This window comes from Marmota marmota, unplaced genomic scaffold (assembly GCF_001458135.2).
Source record: "Marmota marmota marmota unplaced genomic scaffold, marMar, whole genome shotgun sequence".
NCBI lineage: Eukaryota > Metazoa > Chordata > Mammalia > Rodentia > Sciuridae > Marmota > Marmota marmota.
Window position 1 is genome coordinate 49,714,418 of NW_025999990.1, and position 18,264 is coordinate 49,732,681.

General features: G+C 41.7%; 1 protein-coding gene across 1 annotated transcript in view; it reads right to left on the minus strand.

The window, feature by feature from the left end:
• Positions 1–132: 132 nt before the first annotated feature.
• Lama1 (laminin subunit alpha 1) overlaps positions 133–18,264 on the minus strand; it is a 156,725-nt gene continuing 138,593 nt past the window's right edge. Inside the window, exons 52-63 of the mRNA XM_048806544.1 lie at positions 15,003–15,117; positions 14,653–14,823; positions 12,388–12,539; positions 11,534–11,719; positions 9,995–10,130; positions 8,552–8,664; positions 7,546–7,735; positions 6,834–6,992; positions 6,115–6,268; positions 4,917–5,050; positions 1,432–1,654; positions 133–488 (exon numbers count right to left, since the gene is read on the minus strand). Of these exons, the coding sequence (XP_048662501.1) occupies positions 328–488; positions 1,432–1,654; positions 4,917–5,050; positions 6,115–6,268; positions 6,834–6,992; positions 7,546–7,735; positions 8,552–8,664; positions 9,995–10,130; positions 11,534–11,719; positions 12,388–12,539; positions 14,653–14,823; positions 15,003–15,117 (1,894 nt within the window). The 3' untranslated portion in view covers positions 133–327. The remainder of the gene's footprint in view (positions 489–1,431; positions 1,655–4,916; positions 5,051–6,114; positions 6,269–6,833; positions 6,993–7,545; positions 7,736–8,551; positions 8,665–9,994; positions 10,131–11,533; positions 11,720–12,387; positions 12,540–14,652; positions 14,824–15,002; positions 15,118–18,264) is intronic.

An 18,264-nucleotide genomic window follows, 5' to 3' on the forward strand; every position in this document is an offset into this window, starting at 1 on the left:
TCTCTTGTGATATTTTATTTTTTGAAATCCCAAAACGCAAAACTTAAAAAATACTGTTAAAAAAACCAACAGAATATTCAATGTTGAAAAAGTTTTATTACAAATAATGTTAAAAAAAAAAGAGTCAATGAGTTCAACTTACATTTTAGACTATTTAATAGAAACATTTGTTGCACATGTGGTTTTAGTTTAACATAAACATGTTTCTCTGGGGAAATCGTTAACCTGAGTTGGAAATGAAATCTGAATAGAAGATATTTGAATTCGGAAAAAATAATTTTCCTCAAAATATTAGTAATGATTCCAATTAAGGATTTTGCTAGAAGCTCAGGACTCAGCCCCTGGACAGGAATGAGGGAAAACTCCTTGTAGGTCGAAAGCTGTGTTGAGGTCATAAGACTGCACCTGTTGGCCTTTAATCAGGGTGAGCTTCCTCAAACACCCCCGGAACGAGGCCCGGCTGCTCAGGCAGTTTTGCTTGACATTAGCTGTTACAGAAAGGCAAAAAGACACATCCTGTTTAATTTTGTGGAATGAGATAGGAACAAAAATAATTTCAAGTGTGTTCTCCATCAAAACCAGAAGGATATTTTTCCACATGTGCCTGGAGTGACGAGCAAAAGTCACAGAAAACTTGTAATATGTAGTAATTTTAAGGTACAGTTGTGAATTTTTTAAATATTTTTTTTTAGTTGTTGATGGGCCTTTATTTTATTCATTTATTTATATGTGGTGCTGAAAATCAAACCCAGTGCCTCACACATGCTAGGAAAGAGCTCTACCACTGAGCCAGAATACCAGCCCCAGTTGTGACTTTTATCATACAACAGATGTTCATTATTTGTAATAATTTCTTGAAACATCTGGAATACATACTTCTAAATCCAAAATCTATGTGAAAGGATGAGTCACAGGTTTGTCTCCTAAGATGATTCCCAACTTTGGGAGTCATTTAAGGTGACTGACCTTAGTAAAAGCATTCATCTTATTTCACACCAGATCCAATGTTCTCAAGGGCTTACTTAATGATTAATTGGTGTTTAGATTTTGTTTGGGTGGGGGTACTGGGATTGAATACAGGGGTGCTTAACCCCTAAGCCACATTCCTAGCCTTTTTTTTTTTTAAATTTTGAGACAGTGTCTCTCTAAGTGGCTTTGGGCCTTGCTAAGTTGCTGAGGCTGGCTTTGAACTTGATCCTCCTGTCTCAGTCTTCTGAGCCACTGGGATTACAGTTATGTATCACCCTGCCTGGCTTAATTTTTAATTTTAATTTGTCCAGAATATTTTAGGTTAGTATTTGTAATAGCTTTTCTAAAATGGAGAAGATTTTGTCACCAAACCAAAACCTCCTCCATAGCATGCTGAAGTAAGACATCCCCAAGTGACCATGCCCCATCATGTGGCTCCGTAGAGCAGGTTTTCATGCTTACCAGGATAGCCACCAACATAGATGGGATTGTTGGTATCGGCCGAGGTGGACTGGGTGTGCGGACTTTCAGCACTGACTGTATTCCCATCCACTGTCAGAATGACCCGGTGTTTGCTTTTGTTAGCTTGAAGCGTGTGCCATCTTCCATCGCAGAGTGTCTTGGCAGCTCTGGGCTCGTAAGTGGCTGTTATCCTACCAGCACCGTTGTTGACATGAAACAAGAGCTGAAGAAAACCAACGTTGTGGTGAGATTTTCCAAGTTTAAGGAACACAGGACATTTGTACAAAAATGCTCTTGGAGAGGATAAAGTCATAGGAGTATGTTCAAAGGAGGACTGACCATGAGAAATAACGGTGTTAAAAAAATAGCCTCCTTGAGGACTCACACACTATTCTGTTCCCCAAAAGGGTAAAACAGGACTCATACACTGTCCTGTTCCTCCATGGTAACAAGCTAGAGCCACACTGTGCCCTGGGACTAGTGCCCCACTTTCAGGGCACTAGGGGACATTTTCAGGAATTAACAGGCCTACAGAGTCTGTCAGTTGATAACAGCTATGTGGGAACATTTACTAACTCCCCCTGACAAACTGTAGGTAGATGTTTTACAACAGCGAAAAGCCAACAACAGTAAATCTCAGCTCTGCAAACAATGGAGTTGTTATGGGTTGATTGATGTCCAAAATTCATACACTGAAAGTCTCCCTCCAAATGAGACTATATTTGGAAATGGAGGCTTTAAAGGGTGATTAAGTTAAAATGAGATCACTAAGGTAAGACCTTGAGAAGATACACACAGAGGTAAGACCATGAGAAGACCCAGGGAGAAGAGAGACAGCTATAAACTAAGGAGAGAGGACCTCAGAAGCAATCAATCCTACTGGCATCTTGGTCTCACACTTGCAGTCTCCAAAACAATGGGAAAATCAATTTTTGAAGCCCAAGCAGACTTGGAAAGGAGGAAAGAATTTCAAGTATATTGCTGCAAGGTTCTTATGCTATCTATGAAGCCACTCAGTATTACTTCAAGGTAGGCCTTGACAAATTAAAGATGTATTTTATAAACCTTGGGAAACCACTAAGAAAAGTTTTAAAAGAACAATAAGCAATAAGTCAATGACAGAAGTAAAATATACAATGCAATAAACAAGTACATTTTTTGAACCTATTGCACTTCTGATAAGTGTTTTTAGATGCCATATAAAAATGTGCAAATAGATACAAAGTTTTTAAACTTCTTTTAAAGTATAGATAAGGGGAAAAGGTGGCTATAAAGTGTAGGGGTTCTCTGTTTGGGATTGGGGTCTCTAAAAAACTTTGTGATTGTGGCATGTTTGGTGGCTAGGAAGTTTCTGTGCAAAGGTACAGAATTCCTGGCTGCTGGAAACTTCCATAGAAAAGACATGGGATGCCTGGCCGCTGTAGCAATGTTCTTCACCAGGGTTTCGACCTTGATCTTAGGTACATAACTCCTGGGAATAAAGGAATTTGCTTGCTTGATAATTACAATGTTTCACCAAGCTCAGGTGCTCCTGGATCTGCCTGCCTAACAGTAACTTCAGACAATGAACTTTCTTGAGAGCTACACAAAGCTCCTAACATTACATATTGTAACTGTAAACTGTAACTGTAAAATAAGCAATCTCACTGATACTCCAGACAATAATGTAGTTATGGTGCTAATGACCTAACGTAACCTATAGGCATAAATAAATGTGGCCACTTGGAGAAAGGCCCACTCTACCTCCTTCCCTGCCTCTGCACCTTGTTTCGATGTATCACCCTTTATTATTATTATTCCTCACAATAAACTGCAGCATAGAGAGGCAGCAAAAATGATATAGAGGCAGTTTTGTTTTGACACGAAATAAGAGGACAGGGGGAGGTGAAGACAAGGGTTAGAAAGGACTTTCCCAGGCCATCCCCACTCCCACTGTAGGATAGACTAGAGACCAAAATCCCAGTGGAGAGTTGGTTAGGGAACACTAGAAATAGCCAGATAAGTCTGGGGGCAACTAAAACAGGAGAAAATTCCAGCATATTACTCCTTCAACAATATGATTTGGGTACAGTGCAGCAGAAATGGTGGCAGATGCATTTAGGTAGAGAAAGGATATGAGAGACTAACCATCCCTGGTTCCCTGGGGCCTAGGTATGGCCTGGCAGAAATTCCCAAGTTCTCATATGTCCCTGGGTAAAGATGGAAAGTGGCTAAAGGTGAAATGACATCAGTGACTGTGACAACAGGTATTGGAAGCCTGGTCACGAAGGACGCTGGTCAAGCACTCCAGGAACAATGGTAAAATTGAGATCCTAAACCATTCCCCAGTTGAGTGCAGGGAGCACAGTGGCTGCCACCTCAAGACCAGGAGTGTGAGCTACACCTCAACTATTGCCAGGGAGAGAGTCACAGAAAACAGAAGGACCATCCCGCTCCCCTGACCCCCCGCTCCCGGTCCCCCACAGCTTCCTATGCCCAGAAAGCCCATAGGGGAGAGGAAGGGGAGTGAGCACTGGGAGCAACTCTAGAAGAGGCAGAAGAGATGAGAGTACTGTAAATGGTTGAGTTCATTTTGTTCCCAGCAGGAGGGGAACATGAGAGGCTGAGAGACAAGAGCAGAAGACTTAGGGAAAAATATTTTTAGCATCAAAAAAATCAGATTACAGTACATCTATCCAACCGATGGAATGATACTTTGCTATGAGGCATAAACTGTTAATGCACACAACCTAGAAGAAATCAGGCTAAGAAAGCCAAGGTCAAGGGGATGCATGAATTCCTACATGAATTCATTTATATAGCACTTAAAAAATAACAGAGATAGACAACAGATTAGTGGTTGCCAGGGGTCAGGGATGTGGGGCAGTGGCTGTGGCTATGAAGAGGTAGCTACGGGAGCCTTGTGACAGTACAATGAAGTGTCTTGCTTGTGGTGATGGTGATGGTTGTGTGACTCATGTGTGAACCACAAGCCACATACACACACACACACACACACGTTTACCTGTATAACTGGTATAACCGCACAAGCTCTGTGGCTTGCACGGGTGTTGATGTCGTGGTTTTAATGTGGCCCTACAGTTATGCACCATGCTACCCTTGGGGGCCCTGGGTGAAGGGTGCATAGGGACCTCCCTGTACACTTCATTGCAACCTCATATGAATCTGTAATTATTTCCAAGTGAAAAATTGAAAAACTATTAGAAGGGTCAGGGCATCAGGTTGGCACTTACTTCAGGTAAAGCTCAGGGGGAAGAAAGTTCTTCATGTTGTAGTTGCAGTTATACAATAGTTTAATTTCAAACATATAAAATAAATTATTTTAAAACAGCTTTTTAGGATTATCTGTTTTTAAAAATATTAGTGGGGCCTTTCTTAATTTCATTAATGAAGTGGGTAATGGGAAGTTCGGATCTGTTTGTTTCTCAGCTGCTCTGTCTCTGACCCTGGGAGGCAGGGCGACCCCATCAATATGAAGTACCTACCTTGCCACTGACAATCTCTAGGCCAATGGCATCCACTTTGGCACTGCTGATCCCCAGGAGGACACCATTTTCTGAGGAGGTACGAAACTCGAGTGTGATGTTTAAATCTGACCGGACTCTATAGCCTTCTTTGACTGAAAAACACAAGGACAGTACTGAGTCAGGGTTGAGTTCTGTGGGGCCTCGCCTGGCTCAGGCTAAGAGGTGCAGACAGGGCTGGCTGTGCATCTGGCCTGCTGACTTAGGGTCAGGATCTGGCTCCAGCTCCTCCTCGGTATCCAGCTTCTTCCCCACCGGCAAGTCACTCTCACCCAACCCTTTGGGATTGCGCTTTCTCATCTATAAGAGGAAATACTGCTTTTAAAGAAGACTCGCAGTCAGCTGTGACAAGTCAGAACAGAGCTCAAGCAGGCAATCCTTCATCCACAGCATGGGAGCATGTGGCACTGTCCCCTATGGACACATCTGTCTGTGGCAGTCTTTCCCATATGCTGTTGGGGCTTGAGTCCTGTATCCTTTCTTCATTATATTTCCAGGCTCTATCCTTAGTACCAGGTCTATCATCATTGACTGAGTACATGAGACTCTAAACTAGGATTTATAAAAGTGCAGATTGAATTGAATGATTAAAAAAAAATAAGAAACCAAACCAGGAATATTAGCAATTACAGGCAGTGTCACCATGCTGGAGGCTGAAGGAAAAATGGGAGCACATCTTGTTACCAGCGCCTGGCAGTCAGGGTCCCAGGTGAGCTGAAATCATGGAGGGGCTCCTGAGCCTCAGAGGTGACAGGAAGCACTAAGTGAAGTTATACTCCCTTCCCCCTCCCTATCCAAACTCCTGCTACAACCCCTGGGCACTGAGGATCTAGATATTTCATGTAGCTGATTTTTAATTCAAAGGCCTTTATTAACTCGGGACAGTAAATGTGCTTTATGGCTACTTGGTGAGAGTATGGGGAAGCCGGTACCCGCTGTCTGCCCTCTGTCAGGAGTCCAGTCCCGTTAGGCCATCTGCAGCACACAAGACCTGAGGAGGCTTTTACATGAACAGGTGAGACATCAGAAATACCCAGGAACACTGAAGTAAATATGGTCTTCCTGGGCCCTGCCCAGCTGGGTCCTGTCTTGGATCCTTGTCATCTTAGAATATACATCAATCCCTAAGATTTCTTTTGAGACTGTTGATAATACATACCAAGAGCTGCATATCCACTTCCATCAAAGAAAGTTCCTTCTTGGGCCACAGTATAGCACCTGCCTACTGCAAAGGCAGACACTGGGCTGTCCTTGTCCAGCTGTTTGCTGTTAACTGATACCTCACCAATGCAGGCAGGAATGCTGTGGGTGATCTAAACCAAAGGATATGGGAGAGCAAGGATTATAATAAGGCTAGGACAAATTGTTCTGGTACTTCCTTAAATTCATTTCAATAAAACCCATTATAATATTGTCTTTTGGTTTTTAAAACTTAATTACCATAATACTTCACATGAACATTTAACTTAAAGCTGCCATTGGAGTATCTTTGCTAATAATGCAGTGAAAACATTTTCTATTATTTTAGTGAAATATTGTGCAAATCAAAAATGCTGGGTACACTACGTGCAAATACAAATTCGCTGGGTTTTCCTGAGTTATTTAGGGACTAAGTGGCTGTGGAAAGTGAAATGTTCTTAACTAACAAGAGGAAAAGCTGGGTTGGGCTTAAGAGGAATCTGCAATACAAGATCTATGAACGTGATTGAAAAGGTCTGCACCTTGCAGGTGAGTGCCAGGTTCAAACAAGATGATTTAAAGATGATTTAAACTTGAGCTTGTTAAGAATTAAATTCTCCTACAAAATTATGTTGTCCTACAAAATAAACAAAACCATAACAAAGGTAACATGGACCTCACGCAGAGAATGTTGCTTACATTTCCAATGTTCCTGGCCCTGTACTGGGAGGGAAGGCCTCCCAGGTACAGCATCCCCTCCACGTCCAGTGTGGTTCCATCTCCCACCATGGTCACCATGGGGGATTCTTGGCCATCAACGGTCATGACGCCTTTTCTTTTAAAGTACTCTGTCTTGACCTATAGCAGAATGAAAACATCCATAATTTTTAAGCAATCTGAGAAACCTTCAACAGATACATGTTTGAAATATATATTCCTTATAGCTGTAATAGCTTGAAAAAAAAAAACCCTAATGGATGGCTTGGATTTTGCAGTTGTTGTTGAGAACAGGCTAAACCTGGCAGAAGATGGGAAGCAGACTGTATATCAGAGAGTGTTACAGAAGCCTGGGTTATTAGAAATAAAATGCCATGATGGGTGGCTTGGTCCCTACCCCACAGGTGGGCTTTCTTTACTTCTCATGAAGTCGAGAACATTGTTGTACCTCCCGTCCATCCTGCTGATGCTTGCTGAGCATCCATTAGGTGTTGGGTACTGAGCAAGGCTCTGGGGATGTTTCAGGAAGCAGAAAAAGAGCCCTACCTCCAAGGAGCTTCCATTCTCTGAGGGACATATCAGACACAAGGCAAGCTAGAGAATAGCAGCATTTCCTCCAGGGAAAAGGAGTGAGCACCAGAGATCAATGGAAGAAAGCTCAGAACGGGTAGCCATGAGCCTCCCTAGAACATACCGTGTGCCACTTGCCATCACTGAGCAGCGTGGGGTGAGAGACCTTGGTTCGGCCTTTGCCAAGGTCAAACATGAAATGGAGATAGCCCCCGTGGAGCTGGAGTGTGGCATAGTCCACTTGGTTCTGATGAGCCATGTAGTAAATCAGACCACTGGAGGCAAATGTCCGGATAGTTAACTGAACCAAGAGCCTGGAGGAGAACAAGAGCTCAGCATCAGAAAGACAGAGGCTGTTCTTAAAAGTTTTAAAATCACCTTGAGGGGAGAACCCAATCATTGTTTTGGCATCCATACTTAACATCTCAAGAGTGAGAGGCATTTGCTCCTTTATCCACTTGTGCATCCATTCATTTAATTGATAGTTACTGATCCCTGTCTGCTAGGAACTGTTCTAGGAGGAAGCAGTAACAAGGGGGAGGCTCCTTCTGTCATGAAATTAATGCCAGAAACATATGAGAGTCCTAACCAGGTCACAGAGAGGCTGACTGGGGACTGTGTTGGGCAGTTAGGAGGAAGCTCTGACAAGATGGCATTTCAGTTGAGATCTGAATGACAAAAAGGAGCAAGACCTGTCACAGCTAGGTAGGAAAATCTTTGATCTGTTTTTAAAAAATACAGTGTGCTTTAAAATAAGGGGTTTGATATGGTCGACAGTCCAGAATTTCCACCTGGGGCGGGCTGGGAGCTGGAGCTACTGCAAGAGGACTAGAAGGTTATACCTGGGCAGGTCTCCTTCAAAAGGACACATGTCACCACGTCTCCCTGATCCACCTGACAGTGAGACATCTCAGAGGGTCTTTAGAATAAGACCTAGCCTGGTGCAGTGGTGCACACCTGCAGCTTGGGAGGCTGAGGCAGGAGGATTGAGAGTTCAAAGCCAGCCTCAACAACTTAGCAAGGTCCTAAGCAATTCAGTGAGTCCGTCTCTAAATAAAATATAAAAAATGGCAGGGATATGGCTCAGTATTCCTGGTATCAAAAAAAAAAAAAAAAAGAACACTACTTACCTCCTTCTGACAGCTGACTGATTAAAAGGCAACATCAAGTGGCTGCTTTGTGAGAGGCCAAACTGGTAAGCACCAGGCACGTAACCTGGAGCAATGTCCACTGCACACTGTTCCTGCAAGAGACACAGAAGGACACTCAGCCACAGCTGCTAGGATATTAACACAGATGTATTCTTTCAGGGAAAAAAAAAAATCTCTGAGAAGATATTGCACCCAAATAGGAGCAAGCACCAGCGTGTCTGCACAGGTTTAAATCTTTAGTTGAAATAACACTTGACAGCCCCTTTTCTCTGAGCATGTGATTAGAACCTCTTTCATCTTCATCCACCCAAGTTCACTGGCCTTTATAGTGACACTCGAGTCCCTCCAATCATCTTCATCAAGCCCAGGGGGCAAAGGCCTTGCTGTCCCTCTTTAGTCTCTATGGATGACCCTGAAGGTGACTGTGGCCAGCACAGTTCCGGGAGAGGACTTATGGGGCCTTGAGTTTAAATAGTGGGGTTAGAAGGACTCCTAGAACTGGGGTGCCCAGGGAGGGTGCCTGGACAGGTACTGGCTGCCTCACAGTGCTTCATCTTAACCCCAAATCAAGAGAAGCCCAGTATGTCAGTTTTGCATCTTGGGATTGGCAGGTATAACCAAGAATACTGTCCTGAACTCTAACGGGCCCTGCTTAGAAGGTACTGCATTTTGGATAACTGGGTCATCTTCTAAATTATTAAAGTACATCTTGCCAACCAAAGAAATAGAGAAATCAGGAAGGGAGAAAGTGAAAAGAACAACAACTGGCTTTTCCCCAATGAATCAAGTCTCTGTTTTTTTTCTTAAGCAACAATGATGTATACAGTGGCTTATATTAAGTACTTATTTTCCCGTTTCCCCAACTACATCTAAAGTGATATCGAGTCATTATAGAAATGCTGCCCAAAGAACTTGCTATCTATGTCAGCCCAGTCAGGTTGCCTGCGCCTTCTGACCTGCAGCCAAAAACACGGGTGGTGTCACCTCTAGGTTGGCTCAGAGCACCCTTCTCCACCTGTTCTCTGTTCTGCTGTTTTTTTAAAAAGTTTTAAAATCACCTCGAGGGGAGAACCCAATCACAGGAAGGATGATCCCTGGGAGTCACTTTCCCAGGCTCCTTTGACAAATGGCTTCCAGATGTTCTGCCATTGAGAGGCGCTGCCTGGAGACTACAAGGCAGACAGAGGAGACGCTGGAGCATTTTCCCCTCCCTACCATCTTCAGGTGCCCTCCCTTAGGCTCAGTTCCCACCAGGTGTCCCAAGCTCCTGGGGGCTGGGGACGACCTCCTCCTCTTGCTTCATGGTTCCAGTTCCAGCGTTCCCAACATCTTTATGACCGAGTCCCATCTTTATTTCCCCTGGCGTGTGCTCTCTCTGACTGGACCTGGCTGATACTATTAAAAAAAAAAAATCACTCTTACAGGATGTGGTAGAGTTGAGGGCTCTGGCAGGAACTCACTGTCCTCTCCATGAAGGGCCAGCTTGGGCCTTTCTGAAAGCAAGCAGGTGTCCAAGTCTGCTTGTTCATGGCCAACTGCACGGGTGAAATCCAAAAGTCTACATACAAACAAGAAATGGTCAAAATTAAGATACTACAGACCAACACAGGAACCCCCGTCAATTGATTACTGTGCAATTAAACCATTAATATATTTCTCACAGAGTAACCACACTGACCATCCTTCACAGTGATGAGTCATTGACACAGACCATCTTATACATCGTCTTGTTTCTTTCTTCTGCTTGAAGTGAGGATCTACCCCCTACCCCATTCCCACCTTGGAGACCTGTTCATTCCTGAGCATCCCTCAATTCAGTCATCCCCGCTCCTGCAGTCTTGGCTGGGATGCCTCAGGACAAAGTTCTGTCTCTGGGTCCCACAGTGCTGCACAGTGGCCTCCACTAAACACTGACTCCTCGTTTGAAGGTTTCCCTTGCCAGGTAGTCATGAGCTACATTTGTCACGTGTCCCTTTACTCTGCAGCTCTAGCAGCGTGTTCTGTGTCTGCCTGGATCCCTCTGGAACTGCTCCAGGACATGGCCATGAAACACAGAGAAATGCTTCTGTCCTATCAAGTCCACAACCTGGTGGCTTTCAGGAGCATGGCAATGCCTGATGAATGAGTCAATGAATGAGCAGCCACTGAGTGAGTAATGTTCTAACTGTAAAAACTACAGAACCAAGGCTCTGAGACTGTAACTGGGAGAAGCCAATGTGGTGTTTTACTCTTACCAATTCCAAGGACTCCTAAGAGTTAACTCTCTGGAGGATAACATTGTGACTATGAAAGATCCCAGTCCTTTCACACAAGGCAAGGTAGAGGTTCAACCAGGTCAGAGTCCTGTCTCCTGATGCTCAGTGTGCTCAGTTTCTGTTCTAATCAGCAGCAGACCAAGGCAGAGAGCAAGTGAGAAGGAACAGCTCATGGGCACATGCTAATTCTTTTCTTCACCACAAGCTCCACATAGGGAATGAAGACTCCCAGTTCTTAATTACATAAAATTGTGTAGGGGGAGACATCAATAATCTGAAGCTGTAGTAGCTCTGTTGTAAAAGGCTCCTTCAAAGCAGTGCAGTCAATACAAGAAATTTGCATCACAAAATCTCTGTTCTTTCAAATTCACAGTGAAAATTTATGTTAACCTTAGCTAACCTTATGTTAACCTTGACAAACTCATGGGGCTAATGTTCAATGACTTTTTAATGAACTATGTATGATCACATCTGTCCATCATTCTAATCCAATAAAATCCATTTTGGAGGAGGATGTTTGTGATAGAACAACAGGGTTCATTTGTTATTAAGAACTTGCAGTATTTTAGGCAATCTCAAAGAGCAAAATTAGATTCAAGCTCAGAGTCTCAGTTTTCCAGCATGGGATGGGCAGATACAACAAAGAAAAGTGTCCTAAGCTCAAACATGGGACCTGCTTTAGAAGGTACTGCCCAGTTATACTTACTCCATGTTAAAGATCAGGTTTTTAATACAGCCCTGGAATGATTTCCTCATTTTGAGCATCGGTATCTCCTCATCTTCAGGAATCCCTCCTATGTATAGGTTGGATATGTTTATTGTCTTGCTCTCTGCCAGAGCACTCAATTTCAATTCTACAGGACTGGTCTCATCCAACTGGACAGTGATAATTCTAAAAGAACAAAGGAGAAAATAAAATGATTCAAACTTAATAAAATCTGGCTCCATTTAAATGTATAATTCCAGCAAGCTCTTCCCAAATAATAAATTTCCCCCGAAATAAATTGTAATACAATATTGTGTGCTAAAAAAGGTGAATCTTGAAAATTAAAGCTTACAATTCTCCAGAAATGAATGAAATGCTATTAAACACTGAATTTGATTGCTTTTTAGTGAATACTTACTTTTTTTTTTTTTTTTACTTTTCTATCTATGATAAAAATGTTTTATGTGCTTTTAAAACCCATGGTCTTCCATTCTGCGGGAATTACCCAGGAATGTTGATATAATACTATTACTCAATAGTAATGACACAGTCTACTAATACTATATTTCCTGCTGCAGAATTAATCCAATGTAAAAGTTTATATTGGGCCTCAGTCAAGGGCAAGGTGAAGGTTGATCATATATGAATATTCCACAAGTATCTCACTGAAAAGCAAATGAAACTGATTCCAAGGAAGTATTCAAGCAAGTTTCTAGAATTATTCTAAAGGGATAAAAAATTATGATTGTTAACAATGATGTAATATTAATTATCTCATTGATTGAACTGCACAGGGTCCCCTAACAACATAGCTTTTATCCTCCTGAAGCAAATGCCTTGCCGTGCTACAGTACCTCCGATTCCTAACCAAGGAGATGGAATGCTCTTGTCCGTCGCCATAGGTGCCCGTGGGAGCATGCAAGAGAGCCTTCCTTAAGCTGGTTCCATCCCCAGAACTCACATGTACTTCAATGTGGCCTTCAACCAGCATGATGGAAAAGAAGGGCTGGGGAGATTGCAAACAAAAGGCATTACTAGAATACATTCCCATACAAAATGCATTACTAGAAAATTAACATTTTCATCTTACGCAGATAATGTAGGAATAGCAATAGCAAACAAACAATTTCTCAAGAATCTCACCATCTTTCACAACTACTTTAAAGTTTTTATATTACTCTCTAATCCTAGTTAATATAATTTATACTCGGCATTATGCTATCATCACTAACCATGTCAAAGATTTATTTTTACATAACCTCAGACTTAGTATTTATTGCTACATAATGTACAAACAAGTTGAGATATTATGATTTGTATTTTTAGTAATGAAACTTTTAAGCCATTGCTAATTTTTTATTATCATACATGGGAACATTTAATTAAGATCTTTTTTTTGCCTTCTAATATTTCTACAAGTGACATTAAGAAGTTGAAGGGTTTGAAAATGTTTAAAATTCTTTTGCTGCATTGAAAAGAGGTGTAACAATTTGTGAAGCCATCAGCAGAACTGGAATGTGAGCATTTAAGTGTACTTTACTAGCACTACAGGATGCCATTTCTTTATGTAAGAAAACTTTGAATTGCAAGTAACCCTATGAAGATCAGTGGAGAAAAAGAAGAGTTTGGCAGTTCCTCAAAGAGTAAAACACAGAATTACTGCATGACCTGAAATTCCACTCATGAGTATAGACCTAGAAGAAATGAAAACAGGAACTTAAACAATTATATGTATAAGTTCACGGTAGTATTATTCATAACAGCCAAAGAGCAGAAATAACCCAATGTTCATCAATGAACTAAGTGATGAACAGTGGGGTATACACACAGAGAAATGCTATTCAGCTGTAAACAAGAGTGGAGAAACCTTGAAAATACACTAAGTAAAAACACAAAAGATCTCATCATGTGTGATTTTATTTGCATAAAATATCCAGAACAGGTAGAGTCCATCCATAGAGAAAGAGAGAAGACCAGTGGTTGTCTGGTGTGGGTGAGATGAGAAGTACCTTCTAACTTACCAAAGGTGATGGAAATATCTGGAACTAGACAGAGGAGGTGGTTTCCCTAACACTGTGAATGCACCCAGTTGTAGTGAATTTGTTCACTTGAAAATAGTTAGTTTTAGCTTATATTAACTTTACCTCCATTAAAAAAATATTGATTGGTGAAGTCCACACACCAATCTCAAGTCATCATCAGTCCTTCATTCAGTGGCTCATACCATGTTTGGGGTCTGCAGACTTGTGTTCCAGTCCTGGCTCTGACACCTAACAGCTTTGGTTAGGTTAATTAGGCTTTCTAAACTTTTTTTTTTTTTGTACCAGGGATTGAACCCAGGGGCACTTGACCATTAAGCCACATCCCCAGCCCTATTTTGTATTTTATTTAGAGACAGGGTCTCACTGAGTTGCTTAGTGCCTTGCTTTTGCTGAGGCTGGCTTAGAACACTTGATCTTCCTGCCTCAGCCTCCCGAGCCACTGGGATTACAGGTGTGCGCTACTTAAACTAATTTACTCAGTAAAATAGAAGGAAATAGCATCTACCTTGCACAGTAGAGCAGGTGTGTGGGTTCGAATTCATTAAGATGACATATTAATATTCTTAATGTCTCTTCCAATTAGATGCCACACAAGTTTGAGCAGAAGATAGGGTAAAATATCTCCTATGCTCTTGAAAAGGAATAAAAATATGGAAAACCATCATCCCCTCCCACTGCTAGTCCCTGTGTTCATCACAAGCCACATTCCTCTTTCTGTCCCCTAAAGATAATTTTGATCCAAATAGAATGTAAGTACTTTCTGTTTTAGCCTTAGAATGAAGAGTAACAACCACAACATATGGAAGAAAACTTGGTACGTGCCATCTGGAGTAGCTTTAATTAGAGGTAGGCAGCAAATACCTTTTTTCTCAGTTACTAGACATGGAAGATGGATTATGCAATACACGAAATCACCGATTCGTAAGAGAGAGATGTTCAGTGGTTGTAACTTTCACTTATTGAGAGTGAATATGTGTAAAGAACTGGGATCCAGCTATAATACATGTTTATGAGTCAGAAATTTTCTATTAGATGTTTCCAGAAGTCATGTCCTTCCTAAGCACCGAGGCTACTCACCACATGTGCCTGGCGTCGATTCTGCTTCTCTGCATCCCTGCCAAGGGCAGCCAGGATGATGCCACTGTTGTTCTGGGTGGCAAATGTGGCCAGCAATTCTGATTCTGGTGACAAAGACGTGGGTGGCAACTCCACATAGCCGCCTCTCAGGAAGCTAACACTCTGGATAGGCTGGTCACAGAGGGGAGAGAACACAGTAAGTTCCCACGTGCAGGCTGAGGGTTCTGCCCACTTCCGTCCCATCTCTTTTCTATCCAGCCGATGGGCTGAGATCTAGTTACATCAGCATGTTGATAAACCAAGGACCATTTATAGAAATGCATTCCAATACGGATGAAAATGTTTCCCACCTCCAACCTACAGCCTTTTCTCACTCCATAGGAATTTCTGAGCAAATCAAAGGTTGATCTGGATATTTCCAGGTTCCTGATACAGCCCATATAGCTTTTGCTGGTGATACCTTTCCTAGAGGGAAGGACAAGAGAACAAATGCAATGAAGTTAGGTTTATAATTCCATTTTTGAAAGGCAGAATAGAAAATGGGCCTACGCACATAGAAAACCTGTTCCAGACATCACGGCAGAAGTGTGTAGGCCTTCCTATAAGAACCAACACCTCCTAAGGACTGGAGCAAGGATTGAATTTAGTCAGTTTGGCTACATGGTGGCTACCTACGTAAAGAAATATGTTCACTATTTTAAGAGAAACCCTTGTAGCCATTACAATTTAAACATACTCATTAATACACAGGCAGGTTTTTTTTTTTTTTAATTTTGTTTGTTGTTTTTAGATATTCATGACAGTTGAGTGTATTTTGATATATTTTACATACATGGAGTAACTTATTTAAGAAAGGTCAAGCACCATCATGAGGAAGTTATAGCACAGAGATGGCAAACCAGTCTCCACACAGAGTAGAACCCGGGGGCAAGTGTAGGTAAAGTGACTTCCTAGGATCTGATGGTGAGAGAAGTCACTGGCTACTGTCGTTATTTCATATTCAGGAACTTTGTCCCAAAGAAAATAACTACATTTGGAAAAGTTTGGGGATTATCCAAATCCTTATTAATTAGCCTCCAAGTCAAACCATATGTATCATAACAGAAGTTGCTATACTCCTGGTTAGGGTCAGGCTCTCCTTTCCAAAATATGAGGACCCCTGAATATCTCTGAGCGTACTCTTGGGCGTTAGCTAATCACATAAGAATCTGCAGTAACATGCTTTCCATGTTTCCCCTCATTGTTTTACTCCATGGTGAGCAACCAGCTGTGGATCGTTTAGCAACAACATGATTTGGGTGAATACTTCAAGCCTTGTGGGTCTCAGTTTCTTCCCATGTAAATGAAGAAGCTGGTCTTGATGATCCCAAGTCCTTTCTACCATGAACATCTGTGATTTGGGCTTCTGTCCTTTTCTCCAGTGTCTACACTATGTGACATATAGGCAGAGTGCAAATGAACTATGACACAGCTGTGGCTATAGAAATATGCCCCTGTACCCCAGTCTCACAATGGCAGGGAATGAGATCTAGGATCGGATCAGGAGACGGGCTTCTAGTCCTGGCTCTGTCTTGATGGGGAGCTGAGACATGGCAAGGGACTGACTTCCCTAAAGTTTAGATGTATTCATTTTGAAGACCCCGTGACTGTGGTTCCAAAATATCCTCCTTGGAACTTTCAGAGATTTCTTGCATAAGGAAGGAGGAAGTGAAGACGTGGATCTGGGCCACTTAGCCATTATAATTGGAATGGCTATATTGCTGTGTGTCAGGTTCTGTGAAAGAACTTGACCTACAAGATAGGCACTGCAGTTTGAATCTTATATTACCTCTACTGGCTGGAAGTTGAAGGCAGGGTCACCAGCCTGTTGCACTACTGTGAAGTGGCAGAACCTTTAAGAGGTAAGGCCTAATGGAAGGCACTTAGGTGATTAAGGGTGTGCTCCTGCAGAGGACATTGGGACCCCAGCCATTTCTCTTTCCTTTGCCTCCCAGCTTCCATGAGGTGAGCATCTTTGTTCCACTATGTGTTTCCTGCTAAGATGCCTTGCTTCACCAGAGATCCAAAAGCAATAGCCTAACCAATCATGGACTAAAGCCTCTAAAACTGTAAGCCAAAATAAATCTTTCCTCCTTTAAAGTCAATTATCTCAGTTATTTTGTCACAGCTATGGAAAGCTGACTAACACAACAGGGTACAAGGCATAATAGGGCTAGGAATGTAGATTAGAGAACCACTGGGCTGTGGGATCCAGTTTGGACATCTGATGACCCCAGTCCTGGCCTTGACTGCAGGCCTTTCACATGTGACTTTTTTTTTTAATAGTGTAAATAAAACTTAGAACTTAATTTATACATTTCAAAGCTATAAAACTGAAGACAAAGAACCACAAAAGTTTATGTAAATCATTCAAGTTGCAAAGTTAAGCACAAATCAGTGTTAGAAAAGGATCCTAATGTTCTCTCCTTTGTTCATCCAAATTCCTAATGGTCTTTCAACAGTCACATACATCTTTCACTATAATCGCACAAAGGGGGACAGATTCCAGATAAGTTGATGGAAAGCATGTTTTGTTTTGTTTTTAATAACTTGTTTTTATTGGTGCATTATAATTATACATGATAGTGGTATTCATTATGCTGTGTTCCTACATGCACATAGTTTCATCATTCTCAATTCCTATATCCTCTTTCCCTCCCTTCCTCCCTCCCCATGATCTGCTTATTCTGCTTTACTGATTTTTCTTTTGTTATTATTATTATATTATTTTAATGAGTATATTGTATATATATGTATATATATGAGATTCACTGTGGTATATTTGAACATGGACATAGCATAATTTGGTAGATTTCATTTCCTAGTACTTCCCTGTGCCCTCTGTTCTTACCTCCCTTCCTCTACTTGATTGATCTCATGAAACTGCTCCTTTTTCAAATGCTTTCCCTTGCCCCCAGTCTCCACATATGAAAGAAAACCTGGGAACCTTGATTTTCTGGCTTTGGCTTATTTCACTCAGCATATGTTCTCCAGTTCTATCCGTTTACCACAAATGTTACAATTTTATCCTTTATGGCTGAGTAAAACGCCATTGTGTATATATACCACATTTTCTTTATCCACTCATCTGTTCATGGGCCCCTAGGCTGGTTTCATATTTAAAAACATTTTTTTTGGCTTTAAAGAGATTATACTACTCTTTAAAACTCGATAGAGGAGTATGGAGTGTGACAGAAAGTGGAGTGTCTCCATATACTGCATAGTTAACAATTTTTAGATGTACTAAAGGCAATAAGTAGAGAATCATTACATATTTTGCAGAAGGCTTGCTTTACTTCCCAACTAATGTGGTATAGAGTACTTCAGATAAAAAAATGGGTTATATAGGTTGAGTTGTGTTCCCCCAAAAGATGCAGCAGTCTTAACCCCCAATATCTGTGAATGTGACCTTATTTGGAAGCAGGATCTGTGCAGAGGTAACCAAGTTAAGATGAGGCCATTAGGGTAGGTCATGATTCAATAAGACTATTGTGCCACTACGAAGGAGCAATTGGACACACAGGACACAGCAGAGGGAAGATGATGTGAAGTCATAGGTAAGATGGCATCTAT